The sequence below is a fragment of the Nyctereutes procyonoides genome, unplaced genomic scaffold (assembly GCF_905146905.1).
Source record: "Nyctereutes procyonoides isolate TBG_1078 unplaced genomic scaffold, NYPRO_anot_genome, whole genome shotgun sequence".
Classification (NCBI taxonomy): Eukaryota; Metazoa; Chordata; class Mammalia; order Carnivora; family Canidae; genus Nyctereutes; species Nyctereutes procyonoides.
In genome coordinates, this window is record NW_026575052.1 from 63992549 (window position 1) to 64011861 (window position 19313).

At 39.9% G+C, this 19313-nt stretch overlaps 1 protein-coding gene across 1 annotated transcript in view; it reads left to right on the forward strand.

The window, feature by feature from the left end:
* Nucleotides 1-18997, forward strand: part of HSPA14 (heat shock protein family A (Hsp70) member 14) — a 38117-nt gene extending 19120 nt beyond the window's left edge. The window contains exons 11-14 of the mRNA XM_055332576.1: nt 14538-14750; nt 15340-15513; nt 17657-17727; nt 18791-18997. Coding sequence (XP_055188551.1) covers nt 14538-14750; nt 15340-15513; nt 17657-17727; nt 18791-18869 — 537 coding nt within the window. The 3' untranslated portion in view covers nt 18870-18997. The remainder of the gene's footprint in view (nt 1-14537; nt 14751-15339; nt 15514-17656; nt 17728-18790) is intronic.
* The last annotated feature ends 316 nt before the right edge of the window (nt 18998-19313 follow it).

The window sequence follows — 19313 nt, forward strand, 5'->3', positions numbered from 1 at the left end:
GCAAAACACTCTAAGTATTTTACATGGATTAACTCCTTGAATACTTACCAGCTTTACAAGGCAGGTGCTTTTATTTATCCCCATTTTATGAGTGAACACCCCAAGGTACAGAAAAATGAATAATTTCCTGGCAATCCTGTGGTTAGCGGTAGAGCCAGGATTTAACTCCCTGTAGTTTCTGAGTCTGTGTTTTTTGGTTTTTTGGGTTTTTTTAAAGATTTTATTTATTTATTCATAAGTTACACACAGAGAGAGCAGCAGAGACATAGGCAGAGGGAGAAGTGGGTTCCATGCAGGAAGCCTGATGCGGAACTCGATCCCGGGACTCCAGGATCATGGCCTGAGCCAAAGGCAGATGCTCAACCACTGGGCCACCCAGGCATCCCCTGTGTCTGTTCTTAACCAGTACAACTGTACCGCTTCTCTCTGCTTGCTTGAAAGTATTTTGGTACTTTCAAAGATATTCAAATTGTTAATGTTTTCTTTTTTCACCCCAAGATTATTTCTGCTCCTTTAAAGTGTATATAAGTTTTTTTTCATTTTCAGTATTGAAATAGTAAGTATTCATAAAAGAAAATTTTAGAAGTACCAAAAGGCAACTACCACTGTTGTATTTTGGAACATTTCTAACTAATCCAATCTTTATGTACAATTTTGATTTTATTTTTTTAATATGTTATGACCAGTTCCTTTCCCCATATTACTGTATAAGTTCATAAACACATTTTTAATTTAAATTCAATTAGCCAACACATAGTGTACATCATTAGTTTCGGATGTAGAGTTCAGTAATTCATTAGTTGCGTATAACAGTGCTCATCACATCACATGCTCCTTAATGCCCATCACCCAGTTACCCCATCACCCACCTCCCTTCCAGCAACCCTCAGTTCATTTCCTATAGTTAAGAGTCTCTCATGCATAAACACAATTTTAAATAGATTCGTACCATTCTAGGAAAGGAAAGATATCATAGATTATTCCATTCTATTGTGTTCTATTGTGGACATTAGATTAGGTCTCCCTGTCTTCTAAGCAGTGATGCCCATCTTTGAACATCAACTTTTACCATAATTGGGGTGGATTCCCATTGTAAAATTACTGAGTTGAGCATAAATAGCATAAGACTATTTTTACCTTCAATTAATTTCTAAGAGTTGCACTAATTAATACTCATGTCAGCAATACCTAAAGATGTGCATTTTACCTTGCTGACTCTGAGTCTTTTTTTTTTTTTTAAAGATTTTATTTATTTATTCCTGAGAGACCAGAGAGAGAGACAGAGACACAGGCAGAGGGAGAAGCAGGCTTCATGCAGGGAGCCCAATGTGGGACTTGATCCCAGGACTCCGGGATCATGCCCTGAGCCAAAAGCAGATGCTCAACTGCTGAGCCACCCAGGCATCCCTGAGTCTTATTATTTAAAGATAAATTTTCCATTGAATTGTTGAAAAAAGATAGGTCTTCTTATTTTATTGACATTTGGAGGACTCTTAAATGTTTAATTTTATATTTCCTTCTGTGTACTTCATATTTTTTACCTACTTAATGATTTAAATCTTAGTGTTTTAAAAAATGTATTTGCACAAATGCTTTACATATCAAAATATTAACTATAATTTACTGCAGTCTTCTTTTGAACCATGTACTTTACTGCTTAATTTTGGCCCACTGAAGGAAAGTGGATATTTGACATTAAAAGTTTCATTTATTTTTATTTTTATTTTTTAAAATACTTTACAGGGATCCCTGGGTGGCGCAGCGGTTTGGCGCCTGCCTTTGGCCCAGGGCACGATCCTGGAGATCCAGGATCGAATCCCACGTCGGGCTCCCGGTGCGTGGAGCCTGCTTCTCCCTCTGCCTGTGTCTCTGCCTCTCTCTCTCTCTCTCTGTGACTATCATAAAAAAAATAATAAAAATAAAATACTTTACATATTTATTCATGAGAGAGAGAGAGAGAGAGAGAGGCAGAGACATAGGCAGGGGGAGAAGTGGGCCCCCTGTGGAACTCGATCCCAGGACCCCAGGATCATGGCCTGAGCCAGACACTTAACCATTGAACCATCCAGGCACCCTCATTTATTTATTTAAATCTGTTGGTCTGATTTTTTCAGGTGCTTCCAGGTTTATAAATTCCACCTCTGTTCAGATGTATGACAAACATTTAATATTGTTTTCCTTTGTCTATAGTTTGAAAGTTTTTATATTTTAACTATTGTGGTATACATTGTATAGTGCAGATTGGATTTTTTGTTGTTGTTCTTTGGGTGGTTTTCTTTGCAATTTAGTTCAAGAAGGTTTTGTTTTGAACACTTATAATATGCCAGACATTGTGCTAGTGCTTGGGGCCTTGGGCTGGATCATGGAGAATAAGACATGGTATATTGATAGCAAGGCAGCAATGGAAATGACTAGGTTTGGAGACAGACCCACCTGAACTGGAAGTTTCATGGTTCTGATAGTTCCGGAGTGGGCTTAATTTCCAAATCACTTAATTTCCTGAGCTTTCTCTCTTCTTATGAGGGGGTGATAATACTTATAAGTGATTAATATTATAACTTATTCTACAGGGTTGTTACAAGAGAGTTAAGAAAAATATCATGTGTAATATATTGTAAGTAATCAATTAATGTAAGTTCTCTTCATTCATTCATAGAGCTCTGACATTTAAATATCACAAATGGTATAGTTCTCAATTGCTTGAATTCAGGTCGAATATATTCTTAGGATTAAGAGTGTTGTTAAAGATCACTCCCCAGATATTTCTAAAATAAAGACTTTTAAGAACTTAAAAACAGAGTTTTCTTTTTAGTTTGTTGACCTTCTTACAGTAACAAGCCCCAAATCTCAGTGGTTTTCTACAGTAAACAATTTTTTCTCACTTCTCATGTGAGCTGCTGAAGGTGGCTGTAGGTCTGTTGCTATGGCTCTCTTCTGCGTGCTTCCCATTCTGTGACCCGGGCTAAAGGGGCAGCTCTCTGGGACATACATTTCTCATGGCACAAGGGAAGGAAGAATAGAGTTTGCAAAAAGATGCATGGCTTTAAAAAAACTTCTGCTTAGATATGGTGTGCTTCACCTGCGGTCGGCCAAAACTTGACACAGGGCTGGGCCTGACAATGGGGCAGAGGAATCTGCTCCGCCTGCAGAGAGGCAGAGTTGGGGCAGTGGTAATGGGTGGGGATGTGTAATCCTCTTAGTGGGAAGGAGGAGGGAATAATTGGACTTCTACTTGCCCTAAAACATTTAATCCACACAACAGCAATATGAGGTAGGCACCGTGATCTCCATTTTCAGGTGAGAAAACCAAGAGGTTTCCAAAGAGGTGAAGCACATAAGTGGTGGAGGTGGGACTGGAGCCCAGGCAGTCTGCCTCCATAATCAAAGATCTTTCTTCACTCATGGCTATGCCCATTGCCTTTCTCATCTTAGGGTCAGAAAGTCTCATCTTAGCAGGATTTGTTTTGTTTGTTTGTTTGTTTCAGAAGAAATCCTCTGATCTCTTGCTTGAGAAGGACATGTCTGGTTTCTGGCCTGCTGAAAACAGGAGCCTCAGGGTTCCTGTTCCTTAATCTGCACACTTCCGATGTTCTGCCTGTTTTCAGCACCATGCCCACTCCTGCCCCATGCTGTATGCTTGTACCCACATCCCATACCTGGTCCAAACCTGCATCCCTGCATGTGGGAGAAGGTGCTCTCAGCCCCCTGTCTGAGTTAGGGGAGGGCTTTGGAGAGTCCAGTCACTCTGTGTGTATCCTCTCTGCCAGTCATCCTGCTTTCACATCTGTGCTTCACCCTCCCTTCCTGTGGTGCTTGGTGCTTCCTAGACCTAAGCCACACTGGGATTCTGTGCACGTGAAACCACCTTGTCGTCTCCTTGGTCCCCTCAAACTTATCTACTTTAAGACAATTCCCTCTGTTGTCCAGCTTCCAGAATTTGTTGAAATTTCAAACTCAAGATCTTATACCCATTTGTTTTAGCATTGTGCACTTATATCTTAAATTTATTTACTCTCAGTTTAATGGGCTTTTTGGAAGAACACATAAATAAATTGATGTGATTTTATTCCCTCCATTTTAATCTAGCTCCCATACTCTACAGCTGCAACTTTAGCTGCATGGTATTTGATTGGTATTATGGTATTGACATACCATAATTTATAAAACCAATTCTTTGTTTTGGTTGGATAGGTGATTTTGGTTTTATAAACAGCAGTCTTGTGGCTTTGTGAACATCCTTAATTTCCTTAGAATAAAATCTAGGAGTAAATCCCAAATTTTAAAGCTTTTAGTATTTACCACCAAATTGCTCACCTGAAAGCAATTTACTTTCCAAGCAGTTGTAAACCTTCATTATTAACATAGCAATTTTTAAAAATTATCTTTATTCATACTTTTTCTAGAGAACATTAGAATTATTTTTTCAACTTCCTACATAAAATCCCATTGTAATTTTGTTAGTTTCATTAAGACTGTGAGAGCCACTTGTGCTCTCTCTCCTGTTTGCTTTGTGTATGTCTCTCTCCAATAAATTAATTAATTAAATCTTTAAAAAAATGAAAAATTTGGGATGGTGTAGTAACTTTACAGTATTTCGTTTTCCTAACCATGAAGTTGATATCTGTCTCTGTTTAGATCTTCTTTAATACTTTAAGTTTTGTGTTTTCTTAGCATTAAATTATTGCTATATGTGCTGTCAGATTTCTGGTTATTGTGAATGAGTTGTCATATATACTTTTGTTTTCTAATTTGTTTTCACTGATAAGTGGAATATTTACTGGATTTTGCTTATTTGTATCTTACATTTTGCCATTCTTTTTTTGAAAGATTTTATTTATATGAGAGAGAACAAGCCAGAGCAGGATGAGGGGCAGAGAGAGAAGGAAAAGCAGACTCCCTGCTGGAGTCCCAATGTGGGGCTCCATCCCAGGACTCTGGGATCATGACCTGAGCCAGAGGCAGACACTTAACTGTCTGAACCACTCAGGCACCCCTATATTTTGCCAATTCATGAACCCTTGGTATTAAGTTTTCTAGAATTTCCTAGGCATGCATTTAAATTAATTTACTGATTAATCCACAACTAATTATTGAGCACACCTATTCTGTGCAAGCAGGTTCTAGGCACTTTGGATATAGCACTAAGTGTAATGAAGTCTTTGCCTTCATAGAACTTCTAGTAGGAATATTCAGGTAATGTATAAAAGAACATATAAGGAAAATAATTCCCAGTTATGATAGCTGTTATGAAGAAAAATAAAGCAAGATAAGGGCATAGCTAGTGACAAAGGGTGATTTTTCATTTAAGAGTTCCATATAAGGAGTGGCTTTTGATCAGAGACCTGAATGAAGTGGAGGAACTAGCTATGTGCATATCTGCCAGTTCCTAGGCTCAGTGACGTGGGAGGAGCTTGCTGTGTTTAAAGAGGAGCAGTGAGGGTAGTAGGTGTAGCTGAGTGGACCAGGGAGAGATGGTAGTAAGGGAGCTAAGGACCAGATCAGAACAGCATGGATGCCTCTAGCTGTAGGAACAGGAGTACAGTGTGGTTAGACATGTGAGTCTGAGTTTTGAGCTGGAGATCTACATTCATCACATTCATCGGTGCCTGTGTGCCACTTAGAGCCATAACTGGATGAAATAGAGCCACAACAAAGATGAGACCTCAGGATGGGGTCCAAGGCTCTGGACGTTTACAAGCCAAAAGGAGAAATAGCACAGAGGATTTAGGGCTAGCCGGTGAGGAAACACGAGAACCAAGAGACAAGTAACACTGTCTGGGTTAGGGAAGGAAAGGTCACTTGTCCCGTGCTATTGGAAGTCCAATAGGTGAGGCTCGAGAATTGACCACTGGGCTTGACAATGTGCAAGTGCCTGGTAATAGCAGTTTTAGTGGAGTTATAAAGAGAAACTTGTTACTGGAGTGAGTTTAATAAAGAATAGATGGTAGGATCGTGGATACCATGAGTAAAGAGAACTCTCTTGAGAAGTTTTTCTATAAGGGCAGCAGGAAAATGCCATGGTAGTTAAGGTGGGCTGTGAGTTCTGGAAGAGGGTTATACATTAGTGGTGATACTTTCTCAAATATGTATCTTTCGCTTTTTTATATATACTTGGTTGCCTTGGTCAGAACTTCCTTCTTTCGTTCTCTTTTTAAGGAGAATATTATTATTAGTCTTTTAACAAAAAATGTGATTACTGGTACTTGGGTTGAAATAGATTCTCATATTAAGCATTTCTTTTTTCCTATTTTTAAAGGGGTTTTATTATGAAATAGGTGGTGAGTCTTCATAAATGTATTTTCTGGATACCTGCAAAGCAGTCTTATGGTTTTCTTTATATTTGTCTTAAAGTTAGATGATAAATTATTGATAATTTCCTAATGTGGAACTGTATTCCTGAGATAGACCTCATGTGGTTATGAAGAAATGTTCTTTTATATGTTGCTTAATTTTCTGTGATTATTTATTTATTATTTTCACCTTATTTTATGTGGGTTAGCAGGAAGGAACAGATGGTGTATTTCAGGTTTCCCTACCTTAACCATATTGTCTGAACAAAGTAACCCCTTTTAACATCAGATACTTAAAAGAGGAATGGTCCTTTTTTATTTCATTGGTCTAAGAAGTGCCTTAGCTACTGGCCTCCAACTCATACTCTCATCCCTGCATGATGAGTTTTCCATGGTTTCTCCTGAACTATTGCTTCTCAGTAAGGCCCAGTGTTTCTATTTAGGGACAGTGAGAAGCATATGGGTGAATCTCAAGCATTGTTCAAATAAGAAGCATATTGTAAGCTGGAGGCACAGCTTGGTCCTTCTCTCATCCTTCTCATCTTTTCCTGCCCTTACCTCCCTTCTTCTTCTGTCTACACAATATGACCTGCTCCTTCCTTTTAATGGTCTACCTTGTCCAAGTTGTAACTTTATAAGCAGAGGAAATTAAGTTCTCTCTCTCTCTTTAAAAACAACAACAAAACCTCCTGAGACATGTTCAGAGAACTAAGGGCATTAACCCTTTTTGGCTCAATTGCTTGAACTTTGACAAAATACCACAATATATCTGATACATTTACTCAGAATAATACCTTCTAAGCCAAAACTTCCAGTACTTTACTTTATTCCAGATAATATAATCATACACAGTGTTCTTCAGGAAAGAGGCTAATATTACCTTCCTTTTCTTCATAGCCTTAAGCACTGTGTGGGAGAGGTTACACACTCCAGGAGTTGTAGGGGCCAGTCATGAACATGAGTAAAGTTGTCAGGTATAGGAAAACACAACTGCCAGAAAATATCAATCTGAACTCAGTATAAAAATACAAATATCCTGTAGTAGAGGTAACATTTTAAATTCCACCTTGAAAAAAAAATAGATTGACAAATAGAAATATTTAATAATTAATGTTCTTTCACAACTAATTTCTCTAGATTTGGAACCTGACACCCTTTTGTTTCTGTTCCACAATATCTGTGTCAGATCTTACATTTTTGTTATGTTTGGTATAAAATTCAGCCTTAAATCCTTTAAATAGAAGTAATATTTCATTTTTTTCATTTTTATCATAAGAAATACCTGTTCACAAAATAGATTTATTTCGGGATACCTGGGTGGCTCAGTCCACTAAGTGTCTGACTTGGGCTCAGATCATGACCTCAAGGTCCTGGGAGTAAGCCCTGCGTTGCCTCCATGCTCATCAGGGAGGCTGTTTATCTCTGTCCATCTCTCTTTGCCCCACCCCCCACTTGTGCACGCGCGCCGCGCGCTCTCTCTCTCTCTCTCTAAATCTTAAAATAATAGGTTTCTCTAAACAAGGACAGAATGTTTGTACAGTGGTTTTTTTAAATATATATTTAACATAACTAAGGATACATGTAGGATTCTAAAATGAATCTTTAACCACATAATGTGGGAATATGATTTTAGGTTGTCACTTTCATATCTGTAAGCTAAGTTCAACATAAGAAAGTATGCAGATCCTTTGCCAAGTAGGTTTCCACAGCATTCATTTCATTTCTCTAGGAGTGAGGAAATCATATCTTTTACAGGGACAGAAGTATTGGTAGTTCTTATGCAGAATGTAATGTCAGTCAGAAAAATAACGTTTGGGATCCCTGGGTGGCGCAGCGGTTTGGAGCCTGCCTTTGGCCCAGGGCGCGATCCTGGAGACCCGGGATCGAATCCCACGTCGGGCTCCCGGCGCATGGAGCCTGCTTCTCCCTCTGCCTCTATCTCTGCCTTGTCTCTGCCTCTCTCTCTCTCTGTATGACTATCATAAATAAATAATTTTTAAAAAAATTAAAAAAAAAACAAAAAGAAACGAAAAAAACACGGGGGAGTATCTTCTGATTCTGTAGACTTTAAGTCCCTTGACTTCCCCTGGAACTGGTCCGTCCAGCTGGTCTTCTGGGGGAGGGGCCTGCTGTGCTGATTTTCAGGTGTTAGCACTTGGGGGAGCTGCTCTGCCCCTGCCTGGTGCAGGGCTCAGCGGGGGTTGTTTAACCCGTGAGGCCCCAGGAGGAACAGCCACAGTGGTTATGGCAACTCTGGAAGCCTGGATTCAGCCTCCGCGGGAACTACGGGGCTCTCTGTCCGCAGGGCCTGGAGGCTCCGGGGCGGGGCCGCTGATCTGGTCAGCTCGGGGCAAGAGCGTCCTCGCTGTCCTGGGCCCTGCCGGCCTCTGCCTGTCCCGGGGGGAGGCCGGATCCTGGGCTGTGTCCGGGTGCCCTGTGCTCCGGGGCCTGCGCTGTTGGATTCGCGCTCCCGGTCGCGCAGCCGCCTCTCTGCGGAGCCGCTCGAGCCCCTCCGAGCTGCTCCCGGCCGCGCAGCCCCCTCCGCACGGAGCCTCTTCCTCTGCCCGAGCCGCCGCCGCCGAGCTGCTCCGGGTCCCGCCGTGCTCGCTGCAGCCCTTAGGGAGCTCGGCGCACTCTCCTGGGCGCGCAGGTGTCTGTTAGTGTCCCCGGGAGCCCGAGGGCATCCCCGCCCTCCTGGGTCCTGCTCTGACTCCCTGCGGGCCCCTTTCCGCCCGGGAAGGTTGGTGCAGTTCCTGCTTCTCCGGGGCGGGGCTCTCCTGTCCTGGGGACACTCGCCCCGGCCTCAGCCCGGCTCCTCGCGGGGCCCCTCCCCCTTGGAGGCCTTTTGTTTCTTTATTTCTTTTTCCCCGTCTTCCTACCTTGATAGAAGCACGAACTCTTCTCATTGTAACATTCCAGCTGTTCTCTCTTTAAATCTCAGGCCGAATTCGTAGATTTTCAGGATGATTTGAAGGTTATCTAGGTAATTTAGGGGGGACAGGTGATTTGGGGACCCTACTCTTCAGCCATCTTGCCCCTCCTCCCAAGAAGTAATTATTGATGATTTCCCTTCTTAGGCTATTTAATATCCTGTGTGCCTATGGAGATGTAAATGTTAAGTGTATGAATAACTGAGGAAATTAAGGTTTTTATAAAGGAGCAATTTTATTCAGCTTTAATGAGGTGTAATTGGCAAATAATTGTAAGCTATTTGTAGCATATAGGTGAGATTTGATAATATGTATACATTGTGATAGGATTCCCACCACAGAGTCCATTAGCACATTAGTCACCTCATATTTTTACTTTTTTTACGTCAGGGGTGAAAACACCTAAGTTTGCTTTCTTTTTTTTTTTTTTTTTTTTTATTTATTTATGATAGTCACAGAGAGAGAGAGGCAGAGACATAGGCAGAGGGAGAAGCAGGCTCCATGCACCGGGAGCCCGACATGGGATTCGATCCCGGGTCTCCAGGATCACGCCCTGGGCCAAAGGCAGGCGCCAAACCACTGCGCCACCCAGGGATCCCTAAGTTTGCTTTCTTAATAAAGCTCAATCACACGGTACTATCAACCATAATCACCATGTTATACATCAGATTCTCAGACTTCACTTACTTACAACTGAAATTTTGTACCCTTTACCAGCCTCTTCCTATTTCCCCCACCACTTAGCTCCAACCACTTTTCCATCTTCTGTTTCTATGAGCTTGACATTTTTTTTCTTTTTTTAGATTCCACATATAAGCAACACCACACAGTATTTGTCTTTCTCTTCTAGCTTATTTGACCTCTCATAATGCCTTCAGATTCAGTCATATTGTTGCAAATGACAGAGTCTCTTCCTTTTTAAAAACTGTGAATACCTCACTGTGTTTGTATAAATGCCACATCTTTATCCATTTACCCATCAACAGACACTTAGGATACTTCCATATATTAGCAATTGTGAATAATGCTGTAATGAACATGAGAGTAAAAATACCTCTGAGATAGTGACTTCATTTCCTTTCAATATATACTCAGAAGTGGGATTGCTGGGTCATACGATAATTCTGTTTTTAGTTTCTTGAGGAATTTCCATACTGCTTTCCATAGCGGCTTTATCATTTTACATTCCCAACAGTGTACAAGGGTTCCCTTTTGTCTGTATTTTTGCCAATACATGTTATCTCTCGTGTTTTTGATGAGAACCACCCTAACAATTGTGAGGTGATATCTCATTGTGGTTTTGATTTGTATTTGCCTTATGATTAGTGATGTTAACCATCTTTTCATGTGTCTGTTAGCCACCTGTGTATCTTCAGAAAAATGTCTGTTCAAATCCTTTACCCATTTTTTAATTGGGTGGTTTGGTTTTTTGCTTTTGAGTTTATGACTTCCTTTCTTATTTTGCATATTAACCCCTTTTCAGATATGTGGTTTGCAAATATTTTTCCCATTTTTATAGGTTGTCTTTTCTTTTTTTTTTTTTATAAATTAATTTTTATTGGTGTTCAATTTACCAACATACAGAATAACACCCAGTGCTCATCCCGTCAAGTGTACCCCTCAGTGCCCATCACCCATTCACCCCCACCCCCCACCCTCCTCCCCCTCCACCACCCCTAGTTCATTTCCCAGAGTTAGAAGTCTTTATGTTCTGTCTCCCTTTCTGATATTTCTCACACATTTCTTCTCCCTTCCCTTATATTCCCTTTCGCTATTATTCATATTCCCCAAATGAATGAGAACATACACCGTTTGTCCTTCTCCGGTTACTGTGGCCAAGTTCAAAAAGTGTGTTGCCTGAGTTCTCCTCTGGGATTTTGATGGAATCTTGTCTCACATTTAGATCTTTCATCTATTTTGAGTTTATCTTTGTGTATGGTGCAAGAGTGGTCCAGTTTCATTCTTCTGCATGTGGATGTCCAATTTTCCCAGCACCATTTATTGAAGAGACTGTCTTTCTTCCAGTGGATCGTCTTTCCTCCTTTATCGTATATTAGTTGAGCATAAAGTTCAGGGTCCACTTCTGGGTTCTCTGTTCTGTTCCATTGATCTATATGTCTGTTTTTGTGCCAGTACCACACTGTCTTGATGAACACAGCTTTGTAGTACAACCTGAAATCTGGCATTGTGATGCCCCCAGATATGGTTTTCTTTTTTTAAAATTCCCCTGGCTGTTTGGGGTCTTTTCTGATTCCACACAAATCTTAAGATAATTTGTTCTAAGTCTCTGAAGAAAGTCCATGGTATTTTGATAGGGATTGCATTATACGTGTAAATTGCCCTGGGTAACATTGACATTTTCACAATATTAATTCTGCCAATCCATGAGCATGGAATATTTTTCCATCTCTTTGTGTCTTCCTCAATTTCTTTCAGAAGTGTTCTGTAGTTTTTAGGGTATATTTTGAGAACCATTTGAATGGTAAATGGTTCTCCAACCTTTTATTTTCAGGTTGTAGGTGTCCTTCTGTCTAAAATGAGTCTCTTGTAGACAGCAAATAGATGGGTCCTGTTTTTTTATCCAGTCTGAAACTCTGCGCCTTTTGATGGGGTCATTAAGTCCATTCACGTTCAGAGTTACTTGAACTTCTTCTTAAAGGGGAGTTTTAAGAGTCCCCCTTAAAATTTCTTGCAGAGCTGGTTTGGAGGTCACATATTCTTTCAGTTCCTGCCTGTCTTGGAAGCTCTTTATCTCTCCTTCCATTTTGAATGAGAGCCTTGCTGGAGAAAGTATTCTTGGTTGCATGTTCTTCTCATTTAGGACCCTGAATATATCCTGCCAGCCCTTTCTGGCCTGCCACGTCTCTGTGGAGAGGTCTGCTGTTACCCTAATATTCCTCCCCATGAAAGTCAGGGACTTCTTGTCTCTTGCTGCTTTAAGGATCTTCTCTTTATCTTTGGAATTTGCAAGCTTCACTATTAGATGTCGAGGTGTTGAACGGTTTTTATTGATTTTAGGGGGGGATCTCTCTATTTCCTGGATCTGAATGCCTGTTTCCCTTCCCAGATTGGGAAAGTTTTCAGCTAGGATTTGTTCAAATACATATTCTGGCCCTCTGTCCCTTTCGGCGCCCTCGGGAACCCCAATTAAACGTAGGTTTTTCTTCCTCAGACTGTCATTTATTTGCCTTAATCTGTCTTCATGGTCCCTTAATTGATTGTCTCTTTTTTCCTCAGTTTCCCTCTTTGCCATTAACTTGTCTTCTATGTCACTCACTCGTTCTTCCAACTAATTAACCCTCGTCGTTAGGACTTCTAGTTTGGATTGCATCTCATTCAATTGATTTTTAATTTCTGCCTGATTGGATCTAAATTCTGCAGTCATGAAGTCTCGTGAGGCCTTAATGCTTTTTTCTAGAGCCACCAGTAGCTGTATAATGGTGCTTCTGAATTGGCTTTCTGACATTGAAGTGTAATCCAGATTTTGTAACTCTGTGGGAGAGAGGGCTGTTTCTGATTCTTTCTTTTGAGGTGAGGTTTTCCTTCTAGTCATTTTGCTCAGTGCAGAGTGGTCAAAAACAAGTTGTATTGGAACACGGGGGAGTATCACTGGTCCGTCCAGCTGGTTTTCTGGGGGAGGGGCCTGCTGTGCTGATTTTCAGGTGTTAGCACTTGGGGAAGCTGCTCTGCCCCTGCCTGCTGCAGGGCTCAGCGGGGGTTGTTTACCCCGTGGGGCCCCAGGAGGAACAGCAGCAGTTGCTATGGCAACTCTGGAAGCCTGGATTTAGCCTCCGCAGGAACTACGGGGCTCGGGGCTCTCGGTTCTCCGTCTGCAGGGCCTGGAGGCTCCGGGGCGGGGCCGCTGATCTGCTCAGCTCGGGGCAGGAGCGTCCTTGCTGTCCTGGGCCCTCCCGGCCTCTGCCTGTCCCGGGGGGGCCGGATCCTGGGCTGTGTCCCGGCGCCCTGTGCCCCGGGGCCTGCGCTGTTGGATTCGCGCTCCCGCCCTGCAGCTCCCTCCCTGGAGCCGCTCCCGAGCCCCTCCGAGCTGCTCTGGTCGGTCCCTCTGTGCGCGCTGCAGCCCTTAGGGAGCTCGGAGCACTCTCCTGCGCTCGCAGGTGTCTGTTAGTGTCCCAGAGAGCCCGAGGGCATCCCCGCCCTCCTGGGTCCTGCTCTAACTCCCTGAGAGCCCCTTTCCGCCCGCCCGGGAAGGTTGGTGCAGCTCCTGCTCCTCCAGGACGGGGCTCTCCTGTCCTGGGGACACTCGCCCCGGCCTCAGCCCGGCTCCTCGCGGGCCCCTCCCCCTCGGAGGCCTTTTGTTCCTTTATTTCTTTTTCCCCCCCGTCTTCCTACCTTGATAGAAGCGCGAACTCTTCTCACTGTAGCATTCCAGCTGGTCTCTCTTTAAATCTCAGGCCGAATTCGTAGATTTTCAGGATGGTTTGAAGGTTATCTAGGTAATTTGGTGGGGACAGGTGATTTGGGGACCCTGCTCTTCCGCCATCTTGCCCCCCGATCCCATAGGTTGTCTTTTCATTTTGTTGTTGGTTTCCTTTGTTCAGAAGCTTTTTAGTTTGAAGTTACTTATTTTTAGTTTCATTGTCTTTGCTTTGGGTGTCATTACTCTCCTGACTTCAGCGAGCAGCTTTATTACTATTACTTGGAACTGTATTGGGAAAATCTCTTATCTTTGTTTCATTAAGATTATTTTTTGAAGATTTATTTTGTTATTTCATTTGGAATACATGTATTGAGTATCCATGTTGGTTTCTGTGCATTACATGTTACTGCCACGTTCTAGTCTTAACACATAGCAAATGAACTTTGTCAGTCAGCCCAGCCCAGGCTCCTGGTTGCTTCTCAAACCTTTGTGAGATCTCATTTTAAATTTTGCTTTTATGAGTAAAGAATATATTAAATATTTAAATGTGTTAGATATATATTTATATACATATGGGAAGTACAACATAAAATAATGTTAAAATAGGGCTTCTTATATTTTACTATTACATGTAGTAAAGATGGCTGAACCTGGGCAGCCCAGGTGGCTCAATGGCTTAGTGCTGCCTTCAGCCCAGGGTGTGATCCTGGAGACCTAGGATCGAGTTCCGCGTCAGGCTCCCTGCATGGAGCCTGCTTCTCCCTCTGCCTGTGTCTCTGCCTCTCTCCCTGTGTCTCTCATGAATAAATAAATAAAATCTTTAAAAGAAAAAAAAAAGATGGCTGAACTTAAATGCTTAATTTTGAGAAATAGCTATTGTTTAAAAGTAAAAAACTAAAAAAAAAAAGTAAAAAACTGAAAATTATTTTTATTTTCCAGGTTGTCCTTTGTGGAGGCTCTTCTCGAATTCCAAGGCTACAGCAACTGATTAAAGATCTTTTCCCATCTGTTGAACTTCTGAATTCTATCCCTCCTGATGAGGTCATCCCTATTGGTGCAGCTATAGAAGCAGGGATTCTTATTGGGAAAGAAAACCTTTTAGTGGAAGACTCCCTTAAGATAGAGTGTTCAGCCAAAGATATTTTAGTTAAGGTATGTTTAACTTTTCTTTACTTTTCCATAAGAGTAGTATCAACTTATTGCCATAAGTTTTTATACATATCATGGTTTTAAGTGGAACTTTGTATATTGTTAAAAAGTTTAAATTTAGATTTATAATTTTACATTTAATGAGTTTCTCATGTTCTTTCAGGTGGTTTTTTTTTTTTAAGATTTTATTTATTTGAGAGAGAAAAAAACAAGAGCAGGTGGAGGAGAAGAGGAAGAGAGAGAAACAGACTCCCCGCTGAGCAGTGAACCCCATGTGGGGCTCCATCCAAGGACCCCAAGGTCATGACCTAAGCTGAAGGCAGATAGATGCTTAACTGACTGAGCCATCCAGATGCCCCTAACATGTTAATTTCTTATATTTTTAATCATAAGCTTCAAATCCAGAACCTGTTTCAATTTATTTTTAAATAAAGTAGGTTGAGATTAAGGATCATTTCTATTTTCTTCTCTTTGCCTATCTGTAGTTTCCAAATTATCAACAAGGAATAAGTAGTATATTTATAATAGGAGTGACTTTACTATTGTAATGATAAATATCAAAGGATATACATATTATTTTTCTGTTTATTAGGGAGTCGATGAATCAGGAGCCAATAGTTTCACAGTACTCTTCCCATCGGGGACTCCTTTGCCAGCTCGAAGACAACACACATTACAAGCCCCAGGAAGTATATCTTCAGTATGCCTTGAACTCTATGAGTCTGAGGGGAAAAACTCTGCAAAAGAGGAAGACAAGTTCGCACAGGTGAAGACAAATTTGAACAATGAATTAGTCATGTGAAACTGTTTAGCTTTTCCTTCTTCATTAGACTCAGTTTAATATCAATATAAAATGTATATAAGACATCTAACACATTTTTATGAATGGATTACTTCTTTTAAAAGAAAGAAGCAATTTTAATCTGAAAGAGTTACAGGAAAATAAGAACAACATACAATATGTATTTTTTCTGTTTGCCTTTGTGTTCTCAGCCATCCTTGGTAAAATGTAAGTGGCAGGGGAAAATGACATTTTTTGGTTTGCCATATGCCAGGTGCTATACCAGCCAACTTACATATATAATCTCAAAATGCCATGAGATAATAACTTTGTTCATTTCATAGATGATTGAGAAACAGGTTCATGGCAGTAAATACCTTGTTATTTTCCTGATTGGGCTAAGATTTATCCTTAGTTTGTTTGGCAACTGGCCCCTTCCTCTTGCCATTATACCGTACTGCCTCTGATATGGGATACCTTTGCTTTTCCAAAATACCACATTCATATTTCACACTGTCGAGTCTTCTGCGTCCTTTAAAAGGAATGAAGTGGAGCCACATTATTTGCTTAAAAACATGGCCAAGAAATATAATTACACTAAAACACATATACAAGGACTGCACAGCCATATTTATAGTCTGATGTCATTTGTGTCTAAATAAAAAGTTTGAGAGCACGAGTGTGGGTGAGGGAAATGGTGTTTGGGTAGGTGTGTGTATATAAATATCCATGCATAGATACAGAAAATATCTATAGGTATTTGAACTATATTTAGGAAACTTAACAGTGGGTAGATTTGAAGGTATCAAGAGGGGTTTTTTGTTTTGTTTTGTTTTTTTACTTTTTAACACTTTGTCCTGAATTTTTAATCAACAGCACAGGACATGAGCATGAAATACTTTTATAATGAAAATAAAACAAATATGGTTACCAAAGAGAATGTATAGTACTTTAAGCTTTATATCTATTTTCTATTTTCAACAAAAGAATAATGAAAACACACATACAAAACATATCTGGGCTCCACCTCAGACATCTTAAAATCTAGGGCTTCTTCAAAAACTCCTCCAGATGTTTCTGTTGTAGATTACTATAATATAAGCCCTTTCCTGTGTACTATATTTCTAAACTCAGTTGGCTGTCTTAGTAACCCCTTAGCTTCTCTCTCGTACATTACCTTTTTTCCTCACACACTACTCTAAGACTCTGCAGCTACTGTCACCATATCCTAACTTACAGATGCCAGAAGGAGAATGGTTAGTCACCTAATACTGAATTTGGAAGAGACTCGTTTAAAAATCCCATCTGTTCTAGCCTCTGTGTTTTACAAAAGAGTAAATCAAGGTACTTAGTGCTTGCCTAAGGTCATAAGACTTGCTATTGGCAAAGTCACTTCCAAACTTAGTTTATTGGTATACCTTTCGTTAGGAAGCTAAAGAATTTTTTGATAACTTCATTAGTATCTCTTACATACAAATGCAATCATAGTTGTACAAAAGAATTTGTCACATGTTTCTTTAAATTGGTTTATTAGGGGGACCTGTGTGGCTCAGTGGTTGAGTGTCTGCCTTTGGCTCAGGTTGTGATCCCAGGGTCCTGGGATCGAGTCCCACATTGGGCTCCCTGCAGGGAGCCTGCTTCTCCCTCTGCCTGTGTCTCTCATGAATAAATAAATAAAATCTTAAAAAAAAAAAAAGAATAAATTGGTTTTCCAAGTGTATTTAAAATATTGGAAATTTTAAAAGTTTATATGGAAGTATATGTCAAAATGTAATTTACATGTTACTGGTACTGACTTAATAACCAAAAAGCAAAGAAGTCTTTATTTTCTGAGACACAGAATACTTCATACAGAAGCAATCATTTTAATCTAGGACACCACATTTAAGAGGAACAAATCTATTAGTTATGCTCTCCTTCCAGAGGAGACATTTCCACTTAAGAAAGCTTAGTCCTATTCTGATTTTGGTAAATGGTAGGAAAACCGAAAACTGCCCTATTTTAAAAGGTTTGTTTCAGTAATAAGTAAGATTTGATCCATTGGAATAACTGGTGCATTAATATTTTGACTTAATATAATAATACTTCGATGTACTAAATGAACTTTGTATTATTTTTGCACAAACAGGTTGTACTCCAGGATCTAGATAAAAAAGAAAATGGATTACGTGATATATTAGCTGTTCTTACTATGAAAAGGTACAAAATTAAACTACTTCTGATGTTGAGAAAATTCACTGTGAGGCTTGACCTTTTTTTTCTTAGTTTTGTTGGTTCTTCACACATTGCCATTCTAGAAAAATCATATTTTAAAGCTGACAAAGATTTTACCAACAAATTATATTTTCTGCCATGCAAAATTGCTGTCTCTTACAAAGAAAACTGTATCTCAAATCATTTGCATTCTGAATTTTTTTATGGACTCTTATTTTGGTGTGGTCAGCCTAAAAAACTGGTCCATGAAGTTTGAAGTATAATTTTTATCAATTTTAAATATAGTTCTCTAAGGTTTAAATAATTAATATTATTTGTCCTATGAAAGGATAAGTTTATTTCAATATTGCTACAGAAGATCTCTAGGAAGTAAATTCTTAGATAAATCGAGATATTGACCACTCCACTAACAACCAGCCATGCATAAGACTATGTCTTGCAAGTAAATCATTTCCAAATTAACCCTGGGGACAATTCATCCCATAACCATACTTAGCAAGAATGTCAAATTCATTAGAGTAGGTTTGCCTTGGCCTGCCTGGGCTTAAAAATGGCAGGTTGGGGCAACCCCGGTGGCTTAGCGGTTTAGCACCGCCTTCAGCCCAGGGCATGATCCTAGAGACCTGGGATCAGTCCCACGTCAGGCTCCCTGCATGGAGCCTGCTTCTCCCTCTGCCTGTGTCTCTGCCTCTCTTTCTCTCTGTGTCTCTCACGAATAATAACAACAATAATAATAATAAAAATGGCAGCGTGCATCTTCAATGTGTATGAAGTCTTAAACTTGAGATCTTTATCATTATATCATGGTTTTCAAGGAATACCAACTTCTGTGTCACGGGTCTAGGAAGAGATTTTTAAGAACAGCTACCTAATTATAGCATATGACATTAATTTTAGACATTTAGACACTGATACTGTGTTTCTTCTTAATCTTAATACTCTTTCAGAAATTAAAATTATCTCTTTACTCAAAGTCCTCAAATAATTTCTTTAGAACTTTCTGCTCTTATGACATGAGCTTATAAAATGTTATTTTTTGTTTGTTTAGGGATGGATCTTTACATGTGACGTGCACAGATCAAGAGACTGGAAAATGTGAAGCCATCACTATTGAAGTGGCATCCTAATGTTCTAAAGAAATCAGAAATATTTTAGAACTAGAATATTATTTGGTTTTGTTTACAAGTGATGTTTATATTAAAATACCTTTTGAATGAATTGTATATGTTTCTATTAAAATACAATATATTGGTAAGTGTTGCAACCTTTTTTTGTTTTCCATTTAAGATGGGAAATATAAAGTCCTTTAGTAGTGGGAGACATAAGGAGCTTTTTCTGTCATGAAGCTATTTAGAATTATTTGATTGGATGGAAGGAAATTTTACAAGAAATTTAACAGTGTCTTTTTTAAAAAATTTTTGTTTCTATAACTTCAAATTTGAAGAAGTCTTACTAATTCTAATTAGACCATAAACTAAAAACAATTTGAAAATCTTTGATATTAAATGAAGAAATTGGAGAGCCATGTGCAAAGTAAAATACCAATTTTGCTTAAAAGAAAAAAGTAAATT